The 24510-nt window shown below is 38.1% G+C and overlaps 1 protein-coding gene across 1 annotated transcript in view; it reads right to left on the bottom strand.

Annotated features, from left to right (window-relative positions):
• PARVA (parvin alpha) overlaps nt 1-24510 on the bottom strand; it is a 67648-nt gene that overhangs the window by 5754 nt on the left and 37384 nt on the right. Inside the window, exons 2-10 of the mRNA XM_074586086.1 lie at nt 15112-15201; nt 14942-15012; nt 14218-14320; nt 12170-12310; nt 10119-10234; nt 4596-4654; nt 3485-3504; nt 2040-2101; nt 1301-1369 (exon numbers count right to left, since the gene is read on the bottom strand). Coding sequence (XP_074442187.1) covers nt 1301-1369; nt 2040-2101; nt 3485-3504; nt 4596-4654; nt 10119-10234; nt 12170-12310; nt 14218-14320; nt 14942-15012; nt 15112-15201 — 731 coding nt within the window. The remainder of the gene's footprint in view (nt 1-1300; nt 1370-2039; nt 2102-3484; nt 3505-4595; nt 4655-10118; nt 10235-12169; nt 12311-14217; nt 14321-14941; nt 15013-15111; nt 15202-24510) is intronic.

Raw genomic sequence — 24510 nt, 5'->3', positions numbered from 1 at the left:
GCATGCATTCCCTGAGCAGAGAAAAGCAGAATGAAGGTGCAATCTCACGACTGCACTGAAATTCAGTATATCGGAGGAAAAAAAGGAACAAAGAATTACCTTTGTTCATGTTCTGCAAGTCTGTGTCAATCTAATTTTAAGTGTACGTAATTACAGGTAGAAGATACCTAATTGCTATGATATTTCATTTCTATCTAAAAAAATAGCAACATCAGTAAGATTTTGTTAAAGGCCTCTAACTCTTACCCCTGTGGCATCAGGTCTGTCAGTGCACTGAGATACCCTCACAATCAAACTGAGATCTGAAGCAACCCATCACTTTCCTGATGTAGATAATTTTTCTTCAACTGACAGAAATACAGTCTCTCATCCCAAGGAATACTGTTTTGGATAAACGCTTAAGGGGCTTTTAGGTACATTTGAATAATACGTTTTTTCCAAAGGTAAACAATGCAATAAGCAGGCATAGGGAACACCTTTCTGAAAGCCCTTACGCGTTATTTCCATCTATATTTTAACTTTGAAAAATCTCTGTCAGATTGATATCTATTTAAATAAACCAGAGATTCTTAATAACATGAATCAAGCCATAAAATAAAGCCTATCCTGAAGACACCTAGGTTTTTTTGATAGCACGGATACCATCCTTCCTGCCTGACTCTGTAATTTTCTTATGATAACTGCTGCAATTGTTCACATGGGGAGGTATTAACACAGCAGGATTAAGCTTTTCTTTTAGCTTCTTTCCAGCCAATTTGCAACTAAGAACAAGAAAGACGACTATGTACCATGTTATTTCTGTGGTGCAATCAAGCCTGCAGCCCAACTGTACAGCTGCCTATGCACTTGGGTAGCTTCACTCTCAAGAACATATCCCCACTGAATAGAGTCATTGTAATCCCATGCGATTGTGTGCTTGTGTAAAGGTAGGCAGGAAACAACTGTTCAGCTTGACGTTGGATCAAACCAAGTGGACAGAGTCCTTTCCTGACCAAAACAAGCACAGGTTCTGCTTACAGCACTTGGCAGCACCCAACAAGTAGTATCTGTTAATTAATTTTTATGCTAATGGCAGTACAAAACTGTTTTAGAGAAATTTAGCTGCCCTCATGACTTCTCTCCTTAATTGGTAAGGGTCTTCTTCATACAAACATATTTAGAATCGAAGGGTTTCCTGCTGAAATAACATCTTAGATCACAATCAATAATAATTCAATGAAATGTCTGGATGAAGTTCGGGGCATAGTGCATAACATAGTGCAAACTAACTCTCCCTTTAGGAAAGGCTGTAAAATCCTACCTGGGTCTCCAGTTCAGTGACCTCCAAATTCAATTTATTGAGATGCTTGTTCACAAAGGTGATGAGAGTCTGAAATATGAAAACAATGTAGTGAAAGCCTATTCATAGGGCAGCAGTTCAATGCATGTAGTACGAACTCCACTCAGAAGAGAATCTCCATGAGTGAAGGGACTGCAACACAATTTTTAAGTTTTAAAACTGAAATGTGACATAAAAAAAAAAAAAATTTCCAAGAACAAAGAACAGAAATAAAATAAATGTTATGTATATGTATAAAAATACACTGTTAAAACATAATATTTCTTAAAAAAACCCTTGTTGCTGACTATAGGGAAGTGGGTAATTGGACTCCAGTCAAATCTGACAGCAGCCAAAATACTGTAGGTCAGACCCCTGGCAGTTGTAAACTGGAAACCTCTGTGGCATCAGTACCCTCAATCTACCAGTTGGGTTCTACTCAACAGACACTTTGACAACTTCTTTTTGATGGAAACTTTGATAACTACATGTTCTTCTGTGTTCCAAAGTTAAGTTCATGCTGCTAAATACTAATAAAAAGTTAACACTGCATACATGAATTTGTATATTTGTTTAAGCATAAAGCTAAATCGTATTTAATATATGCAAGCTATGCCAATTATATATTATATACATACACACTCACTACATGCATACAAACCGATACATACAAGCATGCACATGCACAGATTATGCATTTTAAAAATAAAAATCTTCCAACCTTTTTCACTACATTGAGCTTGTCTGGAGCATGGTCAAATAAAGTATCAAATGCATCTCTTTCTGAAAAACATTCAGACACATTAATATCCTGAGCAGCAGTTGTCCAAATGCAGAATAAACCCTTACTAAGGCACACACTGGTTTAAGACAACAGAATCAGCAAAAAGTTTCAATATATTCTCTTTGTATTCCAAGTACCATGTATTTTGCATACTGCCATCTTGCTATAAGCTTCTAGTAACTTATTCTCTATTATTTACAAAAAACATAATTTTCAAGTAGGATTTGGATTACCTAATAACCCTGTTTCTCAAAAATGAACAAAGAACAGTACCTTTATGTATAAAACCTTAAACAGCCAGATTCATGGAGCTAAGTAACCAAATGACTGTGTGCAGAAGAACATGAGTTTACATCTAGAGTCACTACAGCTACAGAGGAAGTTTTTCCCCATGGGCCACTGACTGCATTGTGGTGTGCTGTACCATTAACCACCTCAAGCAAGTTTATGATTACACAGTTGCAATACAATCCTTTGTATAGATGTTTTTGGGCCATTCTGATATGCAATTTAGGACATATTATAAGCAGGACAGGCAACCTAGGGTAGCATGACTGGAGTGCTACTACAGTCACCTTCTGAAGGAAAGAGAAAAAATATAAAATAAAAAGGCACTACTGCCTTTTCTGAGCAATTTTCATTTCGGCAATCACCTGAATGTTAGCAAATGACTCCACAAAAAGGTACATTAATATTCCTCGGTAAAAAATTGCTACAGTAGATCCAAAGGCATTTGTAGAAGGCAGACTTTATATAAAGTAAGAGTGCCCAGGGATATAATTGGGAAAAGAGGTCATGCATGTAGCCTTTTAAATCAGCTGTAAGGCAGCCATTTAAAGAATACAAGAAACAAATGCTATATTCTTGGTGGGACTCCACCTAAGCTCCTCATATGAGTATTTTCTGTTGGCCCAGCATTTGGCCAGTCTCAACGCTAGCAGTATGACATACTAGGCACAGGAACTTGCGTGATGTTTAGGCCTGTTCAATAACAACTCAAAATCATTAAAGTGTAAGTAGGTAATGTATGCAAGAATGCCAATGGGTTCACCAGCTGGTTTATGATAAGACATCATTTCATATTATATAACTGGGAACTTATGACCATTAATACTATTACAGTAATGTTCTGGAGGTTAAACTGCAAAGCACCTGCAAATTAACACCTGCTGAAAAGCAATGAAATGTGTTTTAAAGATGGTCAGACTGATTTTAATACTTTTTTCCTTTTGTTAACTGCCACAATAGCCTGTGGTTTATGTATTTGCCAGGGCAACCTGAAATTCTCTACTTCCTTGCAGTTTGATCAAGTGACCACCCATTGCAGAACTGAAGTACACTTTGGCTGCCTCAGGAAAAAGATAATAATGAAATAAACTTACCATGCCTTCCTGATAATGCCCTATGAAAACAAAACAAACAAACAAACAAAAAAAACAAACAGAACAAAATATAGTTATATATAATTCACTTGCAGACATCGTGCTGCAAAAGAAAACAGCATACATGGCCAGATCTTCAGCTTGGTGAAAACTGGAGTAAATCCATGAAATTAAGAAAGCCTTCATCAAGTTACTCCAACTGAGAACCTGGATTAGTCTTGGAGTCCACCAGTATATCATCTCCCGGCTTCACTAAAGTCTCATGGGAGGCCAGATTTCAGATTTCCTACTATTGAACCAAGCCAACACACCTTGCCTGAGTGAAGAAGGCTTTTTCATGTTGATTTTGTGAAAACTTTTCCCTTTGCTTTAAAGATGCATTTACCACACCAACCACGATACAATTGCAGCCAAAACAATGCTTGGACTGGGTTCTTAAGGACTGCAGCATTTTGTTCCAGTTGATCCCTCATACAACTATTACACATAAACAAATAAACAAATCCATAAAGATTAATAATAAGTCAATAGTCTGTCTTCTCTCCATTCTATTAGAAACTAGGATATTCTACTATTGCTTTCTGTTGGTTTAGAATAACTTTTCTGTTATGAGTTGTTCAGTGAGATGACACGTACAGGGCTTACTACCGTCTTTTTACATCCCCAAAGTCCAAACACCTAAAAATAGTCATATCACATTCATTTTTGAAAAAATCTAGTTCTCTATCAAATAAGTACCAACATAAAGGAATGAGCCATATCTTCCTTGTTTGTTTGAAGGACTTTTGAATAAAAAAAATAAGAAATATGATAAATACAGAAATAAATAAATAGTAGATAAATATAAAATAGAGATTTTGTATATCCTCACTCTGTCTTCTCTTTTATCCTGATCTCATGCTTTTAGTTCCCCTGATCTATATTTCCTCACCCTTTTGTATTTTTAGATGCATGTTTGCAGCTCTTGAAAAGGCTAAAATACAGTCACTGGCTGATGCATCATCTTCCTTGGAACCCCAATACCAAAATCTAAATATCAGCAAATGTTTGAATTTCTGAGATGCATCTGTGTTCAATTACTGAACTGCTGGCAAAAGTGGTGTTGACATACTCAGTGTTACCAGTTATTTCCTCTTGGATTTGTCGAGACTGGAGGATTCCTTCTCGTTTCTGGAAAAAATAAAAAAGCGACATTTTTCTTAGTGAAGTTAAATGCTTAGGGTACAGTAAAAATTTACTTGTGATCCACAAACATAATTAGATAAGAAACCTGCAAAATAAGAACTTTTTTTAAACAAACTTACAGTAATATATTGTTTCACCTAGCAAGTATTTCAGACAACTTTTGTACATTAACAAGAAACTTGAAACTCCACCTGTAGAAGGAAGTATTTCTTTTCCTTTCTCCATTGTTCTTAATTCACTTTTCTTTTAAAAGCCCCAATTCAGCAAGACATTTGAAACACCTAAACACATATGTAAGTATTTTAGTAGAGGTATGTATAGGTGAGTTGAATTAAACCTTGTATTTCAATGAACAGCTTGGCAGATGGTGCCTATGCTTCTCTTTTGCAAAAATCTTTCTCCCAGGCTATCTGTTCTTTCTACCCTATTCACATAATTTCTTTTTGCCTCAGTGTTTTCCTCTTCTGACTTCTCTCCACACGAAGAGCCCTATTTGCTTGTGATGGAAAACTAAAATGGAGGATAAACTATTCACATCCTGCTCCAGACCCTAGTCATCTTGGTGTTAATATATGCATTGACTCCAATGTCCTTCAGATGTAAGAAGCTCTTCGTACGTGGTGGTGAGTGGCCCGTGTCTAGAAGCTGTACACAAAATGGCAGAAGCCAACTGAAATGGTTGCATTTTGAGTCAGTTGTAAAATGAAGGAGTTTAAAAATTTGACATTGTTTCCAGGATGCCGATCACAGTCATCTGGTGGCAGTGTAAATACCACACATATGTTTTGCCTCTTTGTGTTCTCTCTGTTAATTCTATTCACTGGAATTAGTAAAATTTTGCAATACAGAAAGAAAAGTCAGGCAAATGCTGACGACCGCATGTAAAGTCTAGACATTAGGCAATTATTCATGATTCTTCACTGCCTGTCATACAAGGAAATGAGAAAAATCAGAAAAATAAGTTTATGCTGGTCCTACACTTGCCTTCTACGTGGAAAGGAGAAAAGGAGACTTTTGGAATGTCCTTCATGTCATATGAACTGGGGCTGCTGCTCTTCCCTGCCTTGGAGAAAATAGCACAGCCCTAAGGCAGTCCTCGGTGTATGATGTGCTGAGGATTTGGCGAGGGTTGAGTCTATCACTTCTATACTGCATTACTGAAATATATGAGGATCAAACTTACTTTTTGCAAGAAAGCCATACATGGCACTCTCTGGGTCATTCCAGACTGGCACTTGTGGAGTAATATGAACTGTCCTTTTAGCTAGATGATAGTTTCAGGTGTTTTGCGTTATAGTTTTTAAAGCTCTGTTACTAAATATCTTGCACATGGTTAAAAATACATTCAGGGAGGACACTAAAAAGACAGAATGGAGTCCAGCGTGTTACATACTGAAAGAGGGGGCACAGAACAGCTGCTGAGACGTCTTCTGTCACATATCTTGAAAGTCTGAAGAAAAACTACATCACTTAGGGCTATCTTCATTTCCAGCTTGCACAGACAGCAATAAGTACTTGCACTTGAAGTTACAATCTAGTTCATACTAGCTCAAGTTAGAATTCCACTCTGGGATTTTTGTTTATTTTTCTCTTTGCTGCAGAGTGGAAGGAAACTTTTATTTCCTCCTGATGATGACTCTGACATGCCAATGGAGCAAAAGTGCTATCATCACTCCTGTCTCCTAGAGGAGTTGGGCATCATAGCAATAGTAGCTGTACTTCTCAGTGCCCAGTCTGGTGATATGGGAGAAGAAAAAGGCTTCCAATACTCTACCTTCCCTCTGCAAACATGCACAAATAGCATGAAAAATACTCCAGCACTGATATAAAGCATATTTCCCTTTTTGATAAACTGCAATTAATATCAATAGGAATTGTGGACCTTAATCCTATTGTTGACCAAAAAAAAAAAAGAAAAAAAAAGACACCAAGCCTTAGTTTTGTGCTTGGCATCTGATCACTAACATTAATGGAATTTCCACACTGCCCAAAACCAATGTGCATCTGCTGGACACTTACTTGACCAGCACGTATCAAGATAGACTTTCCTATGCTTTTGATTTGTAAAGACTGGTGAAAAAGTGCCAATGGCAACAATTGGAATGGACCTTAGAAACACTAGTCTAAGCACCTTCTCTGTGAAGGCTGCTTCCCATACATCTTTTGCACTTTAAGAACTCTCCACCTCAAGAAGTTGCCTTAACACCAATGACACCTGTTGTGAACTTAGTTTTATACCAGACAGAGAATGACGTAATATTCCTGAAAATACAAAAATACAAAGTGCTGCTGAGGACTGAAAGACTGTCCAGCAATGTTTCTTGAAGACAACAGTAGCTATACTGAAATAACAAATGATAAAAATTAACACCTTCTGTTTGAAAGTCACTAAGAAATGAGGCATGAATTAAGATTCCCCATTAAAAAGAAAAGCTGGACACACATTCCAGTGACCACAGAAGACTTTATTTGGACAGGCTTGGCATCTTCTCTCACAGTTGAAAGACTCCACTAAAGGCCATGAAAGACCTTCCTAATCACTTACTTTAAATTGGCAACTACCCCTAGAACAAAAAAATACACTTGAAATTTGGGTAATATGTCTGGAAATGGAAAGGGTCTCTCTTCTTCATGTCTCTTCACATCAGCTATATGTAAGCAGTTTTATACAACTGAGGGACAACTGCTTAATTTCCCACACAAAGTCCCATTCTGAAAACCTTCCCACTATTTGAATGGGTTTTGCCTATGTATTGTTGCCATCCGTTTCATCTGGAGGATCATGTTTTATAATTGCCCCACCAGGATGAAATGCAGAACTATTCTGGAGCTTGAAAGAACAAATACATTTGTCATTGGTTCAAAAAAAGACTTCTTGGGAACCTGGAGGCAATGCTGCTTGGAAACATTTCAGACCTTCCCAGGGCTTTCAGAGAGACAGTGGGACCAATAATCTCAAATTAAGTTTATGATGTACACCTTCTTCTAATCCCATTAATTTCCTAGCTTTGCTTAACAGTAGTTTATGCACCCAAGAATTGCTCTCTCAGCACTCAGAATATGCTGAAGCATTCTTATACTGACTTAAGCTCTTGCACACAAACAATCTGATATTTAACCATTTGTGGATAGCATAAATAAATGCTTTTTTAAAAGAGGCAAAATAAGGGCAAGATCCAGCTCTCCATAAAACCTCTCACTTGTTTCAGTAGAAGTGATCAAAGAAAGCCTGGGCTTTTTTCAAAGTTATTCATTCTATTAGTATGGAAGGAAAAGAAAATAACATAATAAAATAGCTACAAAAGGTACAACTACCACATTTTTCCCCAAATCAGCTTAGAACCTAGATTTCATATTACTCTTATTGCTAAAAGCTTTTGTTCAAAAAGGCCAAGGAAACAAGCTTCCATAAGAACTGTGCTGATCACCTGTTGGGCCTGAGCACATTTTTTGTTTCAGACATATCTTTTGTTTCTATTTCAATAAACCATACCCAGCCAACGCAGCAACCCTCACACGTTATGTGTTTCTAAATCTAAAAAAATCATTAAATGAATTAGGGTAGTCTTCCTTAAAGACTTCATGAAAGTATGTCATTCCTTAATTTCTCTCTATTATTCCTTTTATCAAACTGTATAGTGTAGAATCTGAAACCAGCTACCACATAGTCTGTTGAGTTTCTCTAGGCATGACCTTACTTTACATAACGTATGAGGGTTTAAAACATGAGGCATGCAAGTTTGAACACTAAATTAGGCTTTCGGATCTGCTAATTGTTGATTAAAACTTTCATTGAGTTCAAAGGGTACATGAAGAATTATATAGAACCAATCCCACAGGACATGAAAGACAGATTTAAAAAATAAAAATAAAAAACCCACCCACAATAAAATAAAAATGTCTCAAACACAATTACAGTAAGAATACTGGCCCCCACCCTATGTTAATAGGAATCAGCACAGCCGTGGAGTTCCACTGATTGCCTTTCACCAAGGACTGGGTCTGCAGGGCAAAATCTTCTGCAACATTACTTGTATTTCATTCTGGTGCAAATGCTTTCTCTGCAATTCACTGGCGCCTGAGCTACAGCTGTGTAGCTAAGAGGCAAAGCAGGCAGCCAGATTCTCCCACTACTTATTGTTTTTAAATTGGTTTATCTCTACTGACTTCAGTGGATTTGTTGTTGAACTACATGAGCCTATTAAACAAGAGGACAATTACGTCCATTGATTTCAATGGGAATTTTGTCTGGACATACAGAGTGACAGCGGAATGCAAGATCTGGTTCTTTATTTTAAGACCATGTTCTTTTTCGGGTTTAGTTTCTCATCCCAAAGATGCCCTGACTGCTGCACTTCTGATTTCTTAAGCTGTTTTTGGTAGAATTTTGAGATAAACCAGTGTAATTAATATATTTATAATAACCAAAGGAAAGTGCTTGCAAGTTATGTTCCTCTGAAGCCTTAGGCATGTAAGTGCAGATTTGCTGGGGTTCTCCTTCGTCTTCTGTGGAGAAACCCAGTAAACAGAGCCTGAGAGTCAATGAGTCATTATCAGGTGTCAGTGATACATCTACCAGAGACTCTTCTTCAGATTTCTCCCCAAATTACAAAACTCGTCTGATATGAATGCTGGAAAAAGGAGTGGTTACTTTCTCAGATGTGTCCCACAGATTTTCAGTCACACAAAACTTGACCAATAGCTCTTTGCACCAAATACTTCAAGGGTAACATCAGTTAAAACACATAAATACAGACAGTTACAGTGTGAAAAATAAAGGCAAAGTTAATTTGAGGCAAAGATAATCAGATTAAATAGCAAGAGGCCAAATGAGATAGAGCAAGCACAAGTCCAACTGAAAGAAAAATGAGGAACAGGATAAAATGGAGAGTTTGGATGGATGAGGCGCTAATAAGGAGACCGACTGACACAAAAGATTTAGTTGATGGGGTTTTTTTGCATGCTTATGAGAAAGCCAACACTGTAATCAGACTAAATTAGCATGCACAAGGCTGAAAAAGAATACTTAGTCACCTAACATGAATCTGAATGTAATAAACAGTGACAATTCATCATTCAGTGCCAAGAATGATTTGAATCTCTACACAAGTGAGAAGACTGTCAAAAATGGATAAAATAATAATTCTAGAGATCATATTGGGTGATAAACAAACACATTCCAACAATAATAATGCTTCATATATTTTTAATGTCAGAGTCTGGCCACTTCACAATCAAAATAAGATATTCTGAGACACAGCTCAATCTGGGAAAGCACTTCTGCCTTTTTCTGGTTGAAGCATTGTCAGCAGGGAAGATGCACGAGTGTTTCTTGTCAGCCAAAGAGACACACGTATGCCTGCACAAACAGCAAGTCTAGATATATTTTTCAAGAAACCCCTCAGTCAATTTCACAACACTACCAAGAGCTGTTTAACACCTCTCTTACCTGCACAACAACAACCTGAATGGACACGTGATCTGGAAGTCTGATTGGTGCTCGAAAATACTGTGATAATGCAACCAGAAGATGAAGTATTGCTACGAGACTTTTAGCATGAACAGCTGAAATAGATATTAAAAGCACAAGTTACAAATTGCAAAGTATCTAGGGCACATATTTTTACTTTTTAGGATGCAGGGATTATGGGACTCTTTTCTCTTGCCACCTGGACCCAGGGGGCACTTTTAAGCCACCTCTCCTTTACTGGTCTCCTCCTGCTCAACGGGTCATGCAAATGCAGCCCAGTCAGTAATATGCATCAGTACCAAAGCATTACTTTTTGCAAAATGTCTGGATGCCATAGGCTTGCGTAGATGGAAATCTAAAGCTAATCCAAAAGCCAGATTTCATGTACAGCAGTTTAAGTGCTGTCCCCGCATTCTCCTTGCCTTTCCTTTATTCCCTTTATTTCAATAAGGATTTATGGACTATCAGAAAGATATTTTCATACTCATAACATGCACTTATTCATTTTTAAGTGTCACAGTGTCTGCAGGATGATAAACGAGCCTATTTTGGCAGAGGCCTTAAGCAATAACTTACTAAACTCAATGACTCAAACATTCCTCATGAAGTTATTATAGTTCTTGTTATTGAAGCTTTTTCACAGCAGGTTTCATATGGGTAGTTAACACTAACACGACTTACAAGATATCAAAAGCCATACTGTAGGAAATCCTTAATCAAGTATCAAACCATTGGCATGAAAGTGAATAACTTCTAATTCCTATTCTTGCCTTTCTTCTCCTATTTTGTTTTTGCATTTATAGTCTTCCCCAGAGCAGTATTCCTAAACGATATTTGATGGCTACACTACAGTGCACTTACGTTTTCTGTACTCAAACTAACCAATAACTACTACCTTATTTCACTGCTAAAGCAGGATCAGATTCACTAAAGTATCCTGCTTTATTATCTTCCAATGCAAGTCTCAACTATGCCGTGGAGATACTCATTCATATAAAATGCAGCTTTGCTGTCTAATTTTGCTGGGGTGCCAGTGGTCACGGATGAGGTGCTTTAGCAGAACACTAAAAAGATGTCTGACTGCCTAGCACCGGTGTGTGCTACAGCTGGCTCCAGCTGCTGCTGTGTCTATCTCTACTTTAGCTCTAAAACACATGTAAAACATTAAATTAAAACTATAAGTTAAATTGTCAGGCCACTCCAAACACCCTGACTCCAGCTGCGTAAGAGAATGGAAAAAAACAGGAGGGAGGTTGAAGAGAGATGGGGACAGAGACACCTCATGTTCGCTCTTCCTTCCTCAAGCTATTTCTCTCCCCCTCACTAATTTGTTGTGAATGGAACAGGATACAAAACAGCTCAGCTCAAGTCAGGTATAGGAGAAAAAGAAACTGCTATAAATGATTCTGAATACCAAACTTAAAACAGATTGAGAGGTCTACTTTTCTAAAGCTGCTGGTAACATGTTTTCTACAGCGCGTATGCACTAAAATGTCTTGTGTTGGGCCACTGGAGGCATTTCTGTTAGATATTACTATGTTTGTTTTTAATACAATAAAATAGGAAGGGTGCAGTCCTAGTCTTGATGAGAGTTTTGTAACGAAAATTAGGGGTTCAGATTTAGCCTTAAACGATCAGAAATATTATTCATATTTATGTTGCAAATTTTACACAGATAGAGCCCTAGATCCTAACCCTCCTTCTGCCTATCTACCACATTTATGCAGGTACTTGCCCGTTTCAACAAACCAATTAAGTAACAGAAAACCTAAGCTGGTATGCATATGGACTTAAGAGCAGAAATACCATACTTCGACAAACTCTGAAAAGACAGTTTATTTAAATTGGAGGTTGAGCACCAGTAAAGAGCGTAGAGCGTACCACATTTGGAAGTGCCCTGCAGAGCAGCTCCTACCATAAATACCAGGTTTCAGCCTTCCCTTATCATTGGATATTTCAGAATTCCAGACAGCAGCTATAAACTCTTGGCTGTCAACAAATGAGAACAGCATAGAAAATACACAACTTACAGTCAACGTTCCATTTAATGCTTCTTGGAGGGAGTTTAAGGGTTTCATTGATCTTTTCAAGCACTGTCTGTAACTTCTGTTTCTGAGCAATTTCAGACTGGGTAACTTCAGCAACATTCAGCTTCTCACTTTCAAGTTTCTCTGAAGTGATAATAGAAAAAAAAAAAACAGAAGTAAACCCATTGTTAACTCCATGAGGAACACAAAGATATTCTGTGCACCCAGATGTTCATTCAAGAGATATTAAGACTTCCTAGTTTTAAAATTATATGCTTTTTCTTCCAGAGCCACTTTCCCCCGCGCATCTTAACTCCTAAAGATACAGTTCACATTTTCCCTTTATTTACCCATTGCCAAAGGGAAGGTGAAGTATTAACGAAAGGCACAGTACCAGCTAACAAATATTTGCTTCAGCTCCCTTTAGGAAACACCAGACTCTGACGTAAGGCCCATTACTTCTATTGCTACTGGATAAAGAGTATTCGGTACGCAAGTGGACTGTACAGCAGACCAGCATATCTAGGAAACAGGTAACAACTTTAAGATTTGTTTCATCAGTCTCAGCCTCCTGGCTTCTCCATCAGAGTTCAGAGATTTAAAAATTTTACTTCACCCATTTGTGATAAAAGTAAAGTGACATCGTATTTGTAAAGGTGGAGGATGCACCCAAGAAATGTGAATAAGTATTTCTGAGGGTATGAAAACAACTAAAACCTTGGGCAATTTCTTTCTATGAAACCACAGCCCTTTTCTGCACTCAAAATTTGCAGTATATTTTAAAATACTTTATGAATTAGTTTGTTAATAATTAGTACAGATTACTAGGTATATACATACATGGCTTAGTGTTTACCATTCAATAGTAAGCAAAGAAAATTTAGCAGTAAAAGCTCCCTGATAATAACACCAGAAACAAAATGCTTTGTCGCCTATCAATTTACTTCTAGGAAAGAATCTCTCATTAAGCTTGGTAAGAGGTGATCTTGTTCTCATCAAAGCCAACTGAGTATCTTCCCAAAGAGAGTGAGCCTGAGCTACCAGTCTATGAATCCCACCTAAGAGACTACTCTCTCCATGGGTTTCTTATGCCTCTACAGAAACAAGACCAAAGTCCTTAATTAGCACAGACCTGATCCCCAGGGAATTAAAGGTAATGGAAGACATTCCACTGAAATCAGTAAGTGCTGGATCAGTATACGGATATTTAGAGTCAGGCCGTATATGATATGCATTTTTTGGGGTTTGGGTGAAGTCACTGGAGGTCTGCCCATGAGAATCAAATTGCTCAGTCTGGGGCATATCCAGTCCATCACAATATATTCAATAGCTTAAACATTCATAGAAGGGAACAGTCTGTGTAGTCTTTATTAGAAGTGCTCACATGATGTTTCAAGATTCATTTAAGACACTGAAAAGAAATTTACTGGAGACTTTATGAGCTGCAATAACTAAGAAAATGGCTTCCAAGCCAACAGTTAAAAAAGCACATGCCAGCTCTGCATTAGCAGTTTCTTTTCTCTATCTGTTTCTCAGCTGAAGCTCAGTTTGCAGTCCACTGGGTACGATTACCTCAGTAATGTTAAAAGCCGGACATCAAATCAGAAAGAAATTACAACTTTCCAGAGGAACTTCGCAATGTGAATAAACTATAGTATGGAACCAGCAGAGATTAAAAACATCCACTGTTGTACTGAAAATACCCTTGCCTTCAAACTTACTTTCCACTTGTAACACTGTTAAGTTTGTACAGCACATATGCAGATAATAAATTTAATTGGAGTGAATACTGTTGCCAAGACAAGAACCTTCCCTCTGTAGCACCCCAGGTAGGCTTTATGCTGTTCTCATCAACTACAGAGCACCACACATTGCACTATAGCTCTAAGGATTGCGCGTACAGCCTATTGCTCAAGGGTCTCATAATACAATGCTATTTTTATATCACTTAGTGGCATAAATGTAAGACGATACCAAGGCTCCTAAGTAGGAACAAGTGATCCACTTACTGACAAAGTGCCCCAACAGCATGCACGTATATTTTTTCTTACCAAATAATTTCTGCAATACTTGTCCATCATACAGGTCTTCAGCCAAGTCTTTCACAATAATCCTTTCTCCTACCAACACATCATTAATCCAGTCAATTAATACCTATATGGGAAACACAAATTTGGCAGTATTATACACTATTCATTTACAATTTAAAACACATGTCATTTTGTACAATGATGAAAATATTTAGCAGAAAGAATACCAAAGCTGCAATGACTCAAAATACAATCAGCTTGAAATGCCATCAGAAGAAAAAAGGAAGGAGTTAGGTGGCTGTGTCAATGCACCACAAGGTCTAGACAAATACTGGATTGAGGCAGTGCCTTCTGCAGTGAAATCTGCCCTTTGCTTTCAGTGGTATTGTAACATTTTATCGTGAGGCAAAAGGTGTTGAGGTCGATTCTAATGAAGCTTCCTGCTGAAGTTCTAACCCCAAGGATCACAAAGACTACAAGGGAAATCAATATCTTTAGATTGGGGGTGGGATGGGACTAAGAATCTGGACTCAGGATTTTAATCCAAATTCTTAAATCTCTCTGTGCCATATCTAGAAAAAGATACTAAAACAAATGACCTCCCCATTTCACCGCGATATATGCGCCATGTGGTTTCATTTAATTAATACCTAACCAGTGCTTTGAAGTATCCAAACGAAAGAGACAGGGATAGTATTAAAAAATAGTTTTCCTTTCCTGAAAGTGTTTACATGCTTTTCATTACCTTCATTAGTTCTTGTAATTTTGGGTCATTTCTTGAATTTGGATCAACCATTGTTCTGACTTCATTTTCCTCTGGAAGGTTTAAAAGAAAGATATTAGAAACTATTACAGGCATGAAACTTTATTTTACATCAAGCTTTTATGTTGAGATGTAAAATTGTTGTGAATTACCTAGCATAGTGTCCTCAGGGTCTAGTTCGAATGGAATTGGACTGAGAGGTAAGTTAATGGCATTCATTCCTTCTTCCTGTAATTCAGATACTAGGAAATAAAAAAGAAGAGCTTGGTCAAATTTCAATTCAATTTTACTTACTATTTCACTCTTGTTGAAAGTCGCGTTAATTGTCTTAATTTCTTTATAGGAACATGACTCTATTAGATACGCCACTAGGTGTAATTACAGCAATAAAATATAGCTAACAAAAATGGGAGGCCCAGCTAACAAACCTTTATTTCTATGAGTAGATTTTTTGCAGATAATGGTACTGGAATCAATGCAATTTCCTCAAATCTTTTCTAGGATAAGGCCCATTGTCCTCAAATTTTAAAAAGCTTACTTGCATTCTAATGGTCCTGACATTTTAACACTAATGAATCATTTTAGCTGAGGGAAATGATTATTGCTCTCAGCTATGTCACCCTTGCTCTGGAGATGCTTCAAGTTTAGCTACTTGAGAGGAGTCTGGCTACAAATCCAACACAGGAGCTGCCAGACTGATAAACTATTTAGGACTGAAGGTGCAGTTGCAGCACGTGGCTCCCTCTGTTGTTCGGGTCAGAGACCAGCTGGAGCTGACTGGGATGCTTCTGGCCTGCGTTCTTGGGCTTTCTTTAGCAGAAACCACAGCAGCAGGACACAGGCGTAAGATAACAAACCCTCAAAAGTACTGCCTTAGTGTGGAGTCCAGACACAGGCTGAGAAAGAATCTGGACATGGGAATGCGGAAGTAAAGCAAAATCCCACAGTTTGGAGATGCAGGCAGTTGTCAGGAAATATGGACAAGTTCCTACTCAGCCAAAGTCCCCTAATGTTGCAAAAATCAGTGTTCTTATAATACATGCTCTGATGATATAGGAACAGAGAGATTCAGAGAAGAAGTGTAAAAGCAGTCCTGCCGCTAGTTCTGTACTGTACAGGGTCTGTACCTGGTACAGTACAGAGAAGCATCATTCATGCCTCTTGGTGACCCGAACTTTAATAGGTTGCAAAGATAAACCCCTTCTTCACTGATCAAACATGCTTCCATAATAGAAGAGAAAAAAATACAAAAAAATCCAATGCGCTAATCCTTCTGCTATGGAAGAACACACAGCACTGTGCAGGCAGGGTAACCCACTTTGGTGACCAGACAAGTCTGTAACCACGTGTGGCAGTGTGCACCACGTTGTAACCAAGAAGTCAGTGCAAACCTGATCTACCAAACCAGGAAAAAGGTTTGCTGTCTTATGAATGACAAGCAATGTTGTTTTGACCAATAATTTTCCAGTGTACACACCTTGAATAAAACTGGTTGTTAGCAAAACCATTCTGGTCAGACTTTAAACTTAAATAACTGAATTCAGTCATCCTATGTGTGTCCTAAAGATTCAGGTAGCTGTATACAGCTTTTGACATGAACTAAAATATATGATTTAAGTACAGATGCAGATTCACCATCTAACATTTCAGATTTACTACCTGGAGCCTTCCTCAGTTTATTTTGAAAGTTACAGAAACAATTTAGGTTCAGAGAAAACAGAAAAGTAGAAATTGACAGTAGAGACTATGTTTTACTCCTGGCCCCTTGACTGCCTAGGAGGTTAGCTTTTGGAAAATGGTTTTACCTCTCTGCCTTAACTTCCTGTGTGCAAGAAGTACAACTAAGTAAGTTTCACGTGAACACTGTGATAATTAGTCAGTTGGTGTGATAACAGTACTTAAAGCTTTCCAAATATTTTCTATGCTTTGTGAAATGTTTTGTGCTCTGCCAGAAGAAACGTCTGTGCAGTTGTATTCAGGCATCTATGTAAGATTCATAGCAATAATGGCTGTTAGAATGCTTATTAACTGTACTTTTAATTGTACAAAACCAACTATGAAAAATCCACTGCCTTCAACACTGAAACACTAACTTCACTCCATATACTCACCCTGCTTGTGTATCTGTAAAATACAAATACTGAGCAGCTCTAAAGAGTCATAAAATAATGTTGACAATAATAGTTCCCTGGATTGTTGTATATCCTCTAAAACTGATGGCTGAGAGCAATGGACCAAATTAATCCCTCATGTAATTTCATTGAGTTCCGAGGAGTTATAGCAAGGATGAATTTGGTCTAGCATGTACAATCTCAGGAACTGTTTACACTTAAAGGCAATCTTTTGAACTGCTAGCGCTCCTTAGAGAAAATAATTGTTGGTTTTATTAACCTCTTTGATTTTTTTTTTTTTTTAATTTTGGTTCAAAGTGGTTATGGGCATAAAAACGTCAGTGAATAGAAAACTTCCATGTGTTCTGAAATGTTTAGTTCAGGGAGGACTTCCACCCAAAGGTTCCTAGGCAGAAAACATTTTTTTCACATCAATCCCAAGAGGGAGCATAGTAAATAAAATTTGTTCAAGCCAACTGGGTCCACTGAGCTCTCCTATCCCAAAGGGCTGGATGCTCTGCTTTGGGCAAAGACACACTGGAGGAAGCAGTCAGCTTATTCTCCTAGTGAATGACAGTGGGGAAGGCTTTTGGCTCCTCTCTCCAGGGAGCGACCTACTGGCAGAGCTCGCTGACTCTTCTCCAGGGAGATTGAGTGAACCTTTCAAGGCTGAATGTGTTGTAACATTCTTTACAAAGCCCACTGAGCCTCTCAATATTTGTCCTCCAATGTGCACAACTATTATATTCTACTTTTAATAACATAACCTTCATCATATTATCAGAGTTTCTGAAAATAAGAGAAAGCAAACAAAAAAATCACCGTATCTTTGCATGGAAAGGGAATATAAAATACAAATAAAAAAAAATAAATATACATGAGAAACTAAGATCTGTCCTAGAATGCATTGCAAGCATTGTATTTATTGTACAGCAGGGGCCAAGTCCTGCTTTGCTGTACATGGGTATACACAAGTGGTGGTTTTGTTCCCCTAAGCTGCTCACGCAAGTCGCACACATTTCTCACCCCTGCCCAGGCCATGTGCAGAACCTACCCAACACACGTCCGGGATGATCCAAAGATCCCAGGTGGATCCAGTTTGACAGAGAGGATAGCTCCCCCTCAGCCAACGCATTCTGCAGTGCACAACCCATACCCAAGGTTGGTATTAGTCCCATAATAAAGACTCCTCCTGTCCCTTACAAGCACAAAACATGGTGGAGAAACCCTGAGCCTGATAGCATCTTTTTAATTTCTTTACCAATACTGAAGAGAAAAGACTTAACTACAACTAAAAGGAGCAGGTAGGAACACATGCATTAGATCAAGCTGTACATAAAGGGAGAGAAAATGTATTATGTAGTATAGCCTCACTTTCTAAGAATTTCCATCAAAAAAGTTCCATGACAAACCACTATACACACTTAGGTGTTTATAGAGGAACCACAAAGATGTGATTGAGGTTAAGAATTTGCATACCACAGTTTCAGCCAAGGAATCCATTTTTCAGCTGCTTTTCATTAATTTGTTTTATTTAATTTTAATGAAAATCACTTCAGCAATTTAGTATTTTAATAAAAACAAAGTACACAGGTTTGGGACAATTTTTGCAGCAGCTGAAATTAAAATAAAATAATCTAATTTCTTTAAATACTTCGAGGAATGACTTGGAGGATCAGTAAGACCTCCACTCTGAGTCTTACAGTGTGAAGACCCAGGAAGGGAGGAGGGGACTTAGCTGCAGCAGTTCATCTATACCACACCAGTTGCCAAGAGCCAGACCACTGCACTGGGACCTGTGGCAGTTCCCCTGAGGGACAGCACCCATAGAGTTGTCTGCTTGGCATGCTTGGTCACCGGATGACCCCAGCAATTAGACTTAAGAGCACCTTTCTGTTCTCACCCTCTGCTGTGGCCCAGATACAGCCCAGTGTGTCGGCTACCATGGGGTTTGTTCTTGTCATGTTTACATTGGTATGATTATCGACTTTATCCTTTTGGATCTGAGAGGAAAACCCAGTCCTTCATGTATTTTTTTTACAGTCACCACGCTGAGTGGAACTGGGGGCTGAATGGACTTTTAAAGTAAGACCCTTAAAAACAAGTTACACATGGCCCAGACAAATCTCCATGGATTGGCAATGTCAAAGTCCCAGTTCTAACTCTGCATAAGGAACGGACACGTCTGCTTAGACTCTGATTCAGCTCCACATGCCAAATTTGTTATGATGTAATCAAGTGCAACTCCACTGCTATCAGCTGTCAACAGACTTCCTCCTATAATGCCAGTACCAAATTTGGCCCCAGAGCTGGGGAGCCCACAAGCTTCTATCAACAGCAACTACAGCAGCTATTTTAAGCTGGATAGAGTTCTTACTGGTTTAGACACTCTAGGATTACAAGGTCATAAACCTATGCTATCAAATCCACACGGGTGCTCTGAGCCAGACTTTGCCCTTTGATGCATGCATCCAACTGCCATTGAAACCGTTGGACGCCAAGCACATCTGAAAGTGGAGTACTGCCCATACGGTTTAAATTGGCTTAATTCCTCTAGTACATGCAGCCTGTTGCTCCACATTGTATTTATTAGACAGTTTCATTTGGGTTTTTTTACTTGTTTATTTTGTGTGCTGAAGGCTTTTTGCTGCCCTGCTTAATATTCAGGGCTTAATGTTATTCTGATTTGAATAAAACAAGTCTTATTATTTAACTGAGCTCAGAAATGCCACATCACCCAATGCACTCTCTGTGGTTTATATGTGTTTTAGCATATCTATCCAAAGAATCATAAAATAAATACAGCAAGATGTAGTGTTAAATGGTCTCTCCTCTGAGTGCTACAGCCATGTCTTTCCGTATAATTGATTCCGCACTTACAACACTAAAACTACTCAAGTGCTACAACAGTAATGGATTGATTCTGGAAGTTTGTGATTAACTAGAACCTAACCCTAATGTTGGAGGACACAACGCTTCTAACCTCAATCTTTCAAAATTGGCATATTTAAATATATGCATATACACATTCATAAATACATATATACACTCTTCTGCAGCTCTTTAACTTCCTTTCTTTAACGTAAGGGGTTTCCATTCAAGGCCTGCTCTGCCATTTTTAAGGCTGCAAATACTCTAATTTGTGGGGGTTTTTTGTGGAAGCTGACATTTGTTGACATTCACATGACTCCAGGAGTTTAAGCTTTCCATAAAAAGTCAGAGGACAAACTACCTGATATTATAAACTACTATGATAGACAGTAGCTTTATGTGCCGTGTCTGTATCTTAAGCTACTTTTTCCTGGAACAGGTGCAACTTGGAAGGCCAGTTGCAGACATCATATTGCCAGAGTAACACTGGATATTTGTATATACACCCACATTCAAACACGCATGCATATGCTACGTATATTGATGCGTGTAGCCAGAAATTACAGCCTGTTTAGAAAAATGCTCATTTTCCGTAATAAATATCTTTAGTGCTCTTGTACAGACAGAGATATACACTCAATTATAGTTGAACAAAATGTAAATGAATCATTTTTTTATTTCATATTCTCTTTACTGGGTGCAAATTTCTGATAAATGCTCGTGACCTTGGCGGCTTGCTTTTGTAACCACTTGTGTACAAGAGCAACTTTACTACTTCTACTGACTTGATAGTCTGCAATTCAGACTTGAGTGTAAAAGACTGTATCCACACAGATTGCAGTGGATTTATGCTGATTTATACCAGCTCACTGGCTCAGTGTGACTCCTATTCCCCCTCACATACTCCAGTTAAATACTCTAAGTCCAGTGGAGTAATTCTGAATTTGCACTGGCAAATGTGAGAAGAGATCTAAATTACTTAAGATGGTCAAAGAATAGCATAAAAAAACCCAGTAAAATTGTTTTCAAAAAGTCCTAGTTTAAGTTTTTACAGAATTATACTATTTAGTCAAGTAAACTTATGCAACTGCTTTCTGGGCCATCCATCCAAAATGTTATTTTCTAACGCTTGTATGTGTGCATCTTGTAAGTCCACAAAGGGAAAAGAAAATATTAATCTAAAATGGTACTGCCTAATTCTCTTGACTACGTAATTCATCCAATATGGATTTTTGGCAGCTCAGCTTTAACTCCAAAACAAAAGAAATCCACACAAAAGACGATAAATCTGCATTACACATGGTACTAAAATGATCCAATGGATTTATAGATGTTTACAAGTCTGCAGAGTGTGACACAGCGTCCACCAGAAATTTGATATTCACAGCACAAAACATCATAAACATATGTCTGCAACTACAAAGGGGCCTTTTTATGTGGGGATCATTGTTAAAATTGTCTTCAGAACATAAACCTTAAGTTGTAAATGCTACTCCCCATTTATTCTCCAAGACATAACAAATGAGGAAAGAAAAGCAGAGATATGTTTGTAATTGAAAATGTTTCTCAGGAAATGATCTGTACAGGAACATCATTCTCATTCCATTAACCGCTGACTCCAAGCCAACCATTTGTAAAAGTAAATAAATATGCAAACTGGCTGACAACAGTGTGCCTGCCTTTAATGTTACTGCATTAGTACCCAGTCTCCGAAAAAGAATCTATTTTCTTTTCTCATTTCTCCATTAAACCAAACATGGCATACGCACAAAAGAACGGGAGAAATGCTGTTCACAAAAAAGAATGGGAGAAACGCTATAATTTAATTTTCATGTATGCAATACAAATTAAATGCTTATTGCCTTGAACTTTCTTTAAAGTCCAAAGCTACTCTGAAGTACCTCAGTGACTAGCTTGCTCTTCCTTCCTTTTTTGAAATTAGCAGGGAAAAAAGCCCTCCGTAGATTGACAGATCTCTGATCTGAGTAAGTAAAAAACAACAACAAAACAGGGAGCAAACTCAATCCTTTTAAAGAATACACATAATTTTCTTGGCCATGTCACAAATAGCTTCATTAAGCTTTACACGCTTTCACATTTCATTTGGGATGAAGGTTCTTTCTTAGAATTTTCCTGTAGTTTCTAAGAGGTAAGAAGTGGTGCACAGTCAAGCTAACACAGATGCCAGTCATTCCATTCATTCCTTCAACACATCCTCTCAACATATCTTTTAAAATACATAAGCAGTATTTGCAGATGTTTTGAAAAGCCTGTCACCCTATAAGAGTGTTTAAAACATCACTGAAAAAAACCCAAAAGACAGTGTTGGGAACAAATGCAGACAGGAGTTCAAATGACACTGATCTTTTCCCCTAATGAAGAACAAACCATGCTTATGAGAAATGCTGTGACCATTCCAAAGCCCAAATGTGTGACGCTGAATCTGATCCCAGCCTGAAAACTTCCCAAACAGCCTCAGATATGTTGGTAGGGTCTTTGTGCAAAAGATACTTGCAGGTTGTTAGCTGGTGTGCACATGGTATCCCCTAAATACAAAATATTGAAACAAATCCTTTGACAGCTAAGATTTCCAATTTACTGAGATATCTCAGAACTGATTTATTGAGATATCTCAGAACTACATGGGGTGCTTGAGGCTGTATGGAGACCGAAGGGAGAGCATTTGTATCCTCCTCACCGATACGTTGGTATTTCTCGAGTTATAACAAATCTACGGGTAGCAACATCCAGAAGAGAGTCAGGCAGACCTCTTGGTGTAGTCCTAACCCTAACCAAGTGGAGGCAATTGTTCATCCTATATGCTCACCAGCTTGCTGCAACAGCTTTTACCAAAAAATGTTTTTTGTGGAGAGAAGATGATTTTATAGGACTGACTTGCCTTGTTCTCTGAATCACCAACCAGCTAATAGTAGCTATTCCAACATCAACAAGAGGCGCTCGTGCAGAAAAGACAAAACCAAAGATCTGTTCCAAGAAGTCTTTCCCAGCTCAACAAGTTCTAGCTATTCCTAAGGGAAAACCCAAAAATAGTTCTTAGGAATGTGAGGGCACACTAGTAGCAAGCTGAGGATTTCCTGAGTTCCTTGCCCTTTTCTTATTGTGTATATAAGCCTTGTTTTTGAAGGAGAAAAAAATTAAAAGCCAGATCCACAGCATCTCAATAATCTAGATGACTACTTCTTCTTGGAAGAATTAGAAAAATGACTACATTTACTGGAAAGATTAAGTTCCTTTTCAAGGACTGTGAATTGGTTTATGTATCACACATGGCCACTATTTTCAAACTGTAGTTCCTAGAGCTACTTGTGTTTTAATATAAACATCTGGTCATCTTCAAGAAATGACTTTGTAACAAAGCATCAAAAGATTTGTAATAAGTGGCCAAGTATTTCTACATCCCAGAAGGAAAAACCAAAACCAAAACTACCTTAATATCTTCTGAGAGCTCCTCATGCTTCAAGATCTTACTTTGGTATCAAAGTCAACCAAGATAAAGTTTGAGGGTGACACCAAGGCTGGACAAGTAGCAAACACAAGAAAGATGGGAGTAAAAATTAAACAAAGAAATTAAAATAATAATGGATACAAAAATGCAGATGTTATAACAGCATAACAGGTAGCTTGCAGTCCATGCTTTGGTACTTTCTGCAACAACACTGAGCATCTAACTGTAGTTCTCAGATTCAGTACATCAAATGAGAATTGACCTGCGACATCTAATTCTTTTTCCCCCTCCATTTTAAAGATTTTCAGCTTCTTGCTACGTTTAATATTTGTGCCAAACACACAGATGGTTTCTAAAAGTCTCTGCAGCATGTCCTAGGGAATTGAAGTTTCTTGTCAAGGACAGAATCAGGATCTAATTTGGGAATTGGGATCTAAAGACAGGCCTTCAACATGGAAAAACTAAGCTGGGGCTTTGGCTGGATAACAGAAACCCAGCTACATTCTTAAAGAAAATGGGCCGGATTTGGTGAAGGGCAGAAAATTGAAACCTTAAAATGGCAAAAATATATCTTCTAGCATACTGAAGAGTAAACTACCCTTTGGGGTTCTCTTGACCAATGTGGAGGTTAGTGTCCCTTTGACAGCAGAAAAACTTTAGGCTTCGACTGCTAGAGAAAGGACTACAGAAAATGTAAACTTGTTTTCCCATCATTATTTCATGAGTGTGCATCATCAACAAGCATATCTGATGTGTAGAAGCCCTCTTGCTCTTACCAGCCATACAGCATGAAGGGTCATTTCAGGGATGGAGAGGAATATAGTGGGGTTCTGGCAAACCCTGACTAGAGGGAGGACTTCAGTCAGCTGGCATAAATCACAGTGTGGTGTGATCAATAGTATAGCTGTGGTATTCTCCTAAAACACATTTACACCAAAGTGTAAGATGATGATGCAAGACAGGACTTTGGTAGCACAAACTGGAAACTATGTTTAGCTTAGGAAAACAGAGTTAGTTCTCAATTTGCACAGGAAATAAATCAACACTTTCCAGTCTAGGTTCTCAAAACCCTTAATCAGAATTAATTAGTTTAACATGCCACC

This window comes from Larus michahellis, chromosome 4, assembly GCF_964199755.1.
Source record: "Larus michahellis chromosome 4, bLarMic1.1, whole genome shotgun sequence".
In the NCBI taxonomy this organism is placed as follows: domain Eukaryota; kingdom Metazoa; phylum Chordata; class Aves; order Charadriiformes; family Laridae; genus Larus; species Larus michahellis.
The sequence above is the reverse complement of the archived record's forward strand: the minus strand, read 5'-3'. Positions and strand labels throughout refer to the sequence as shown.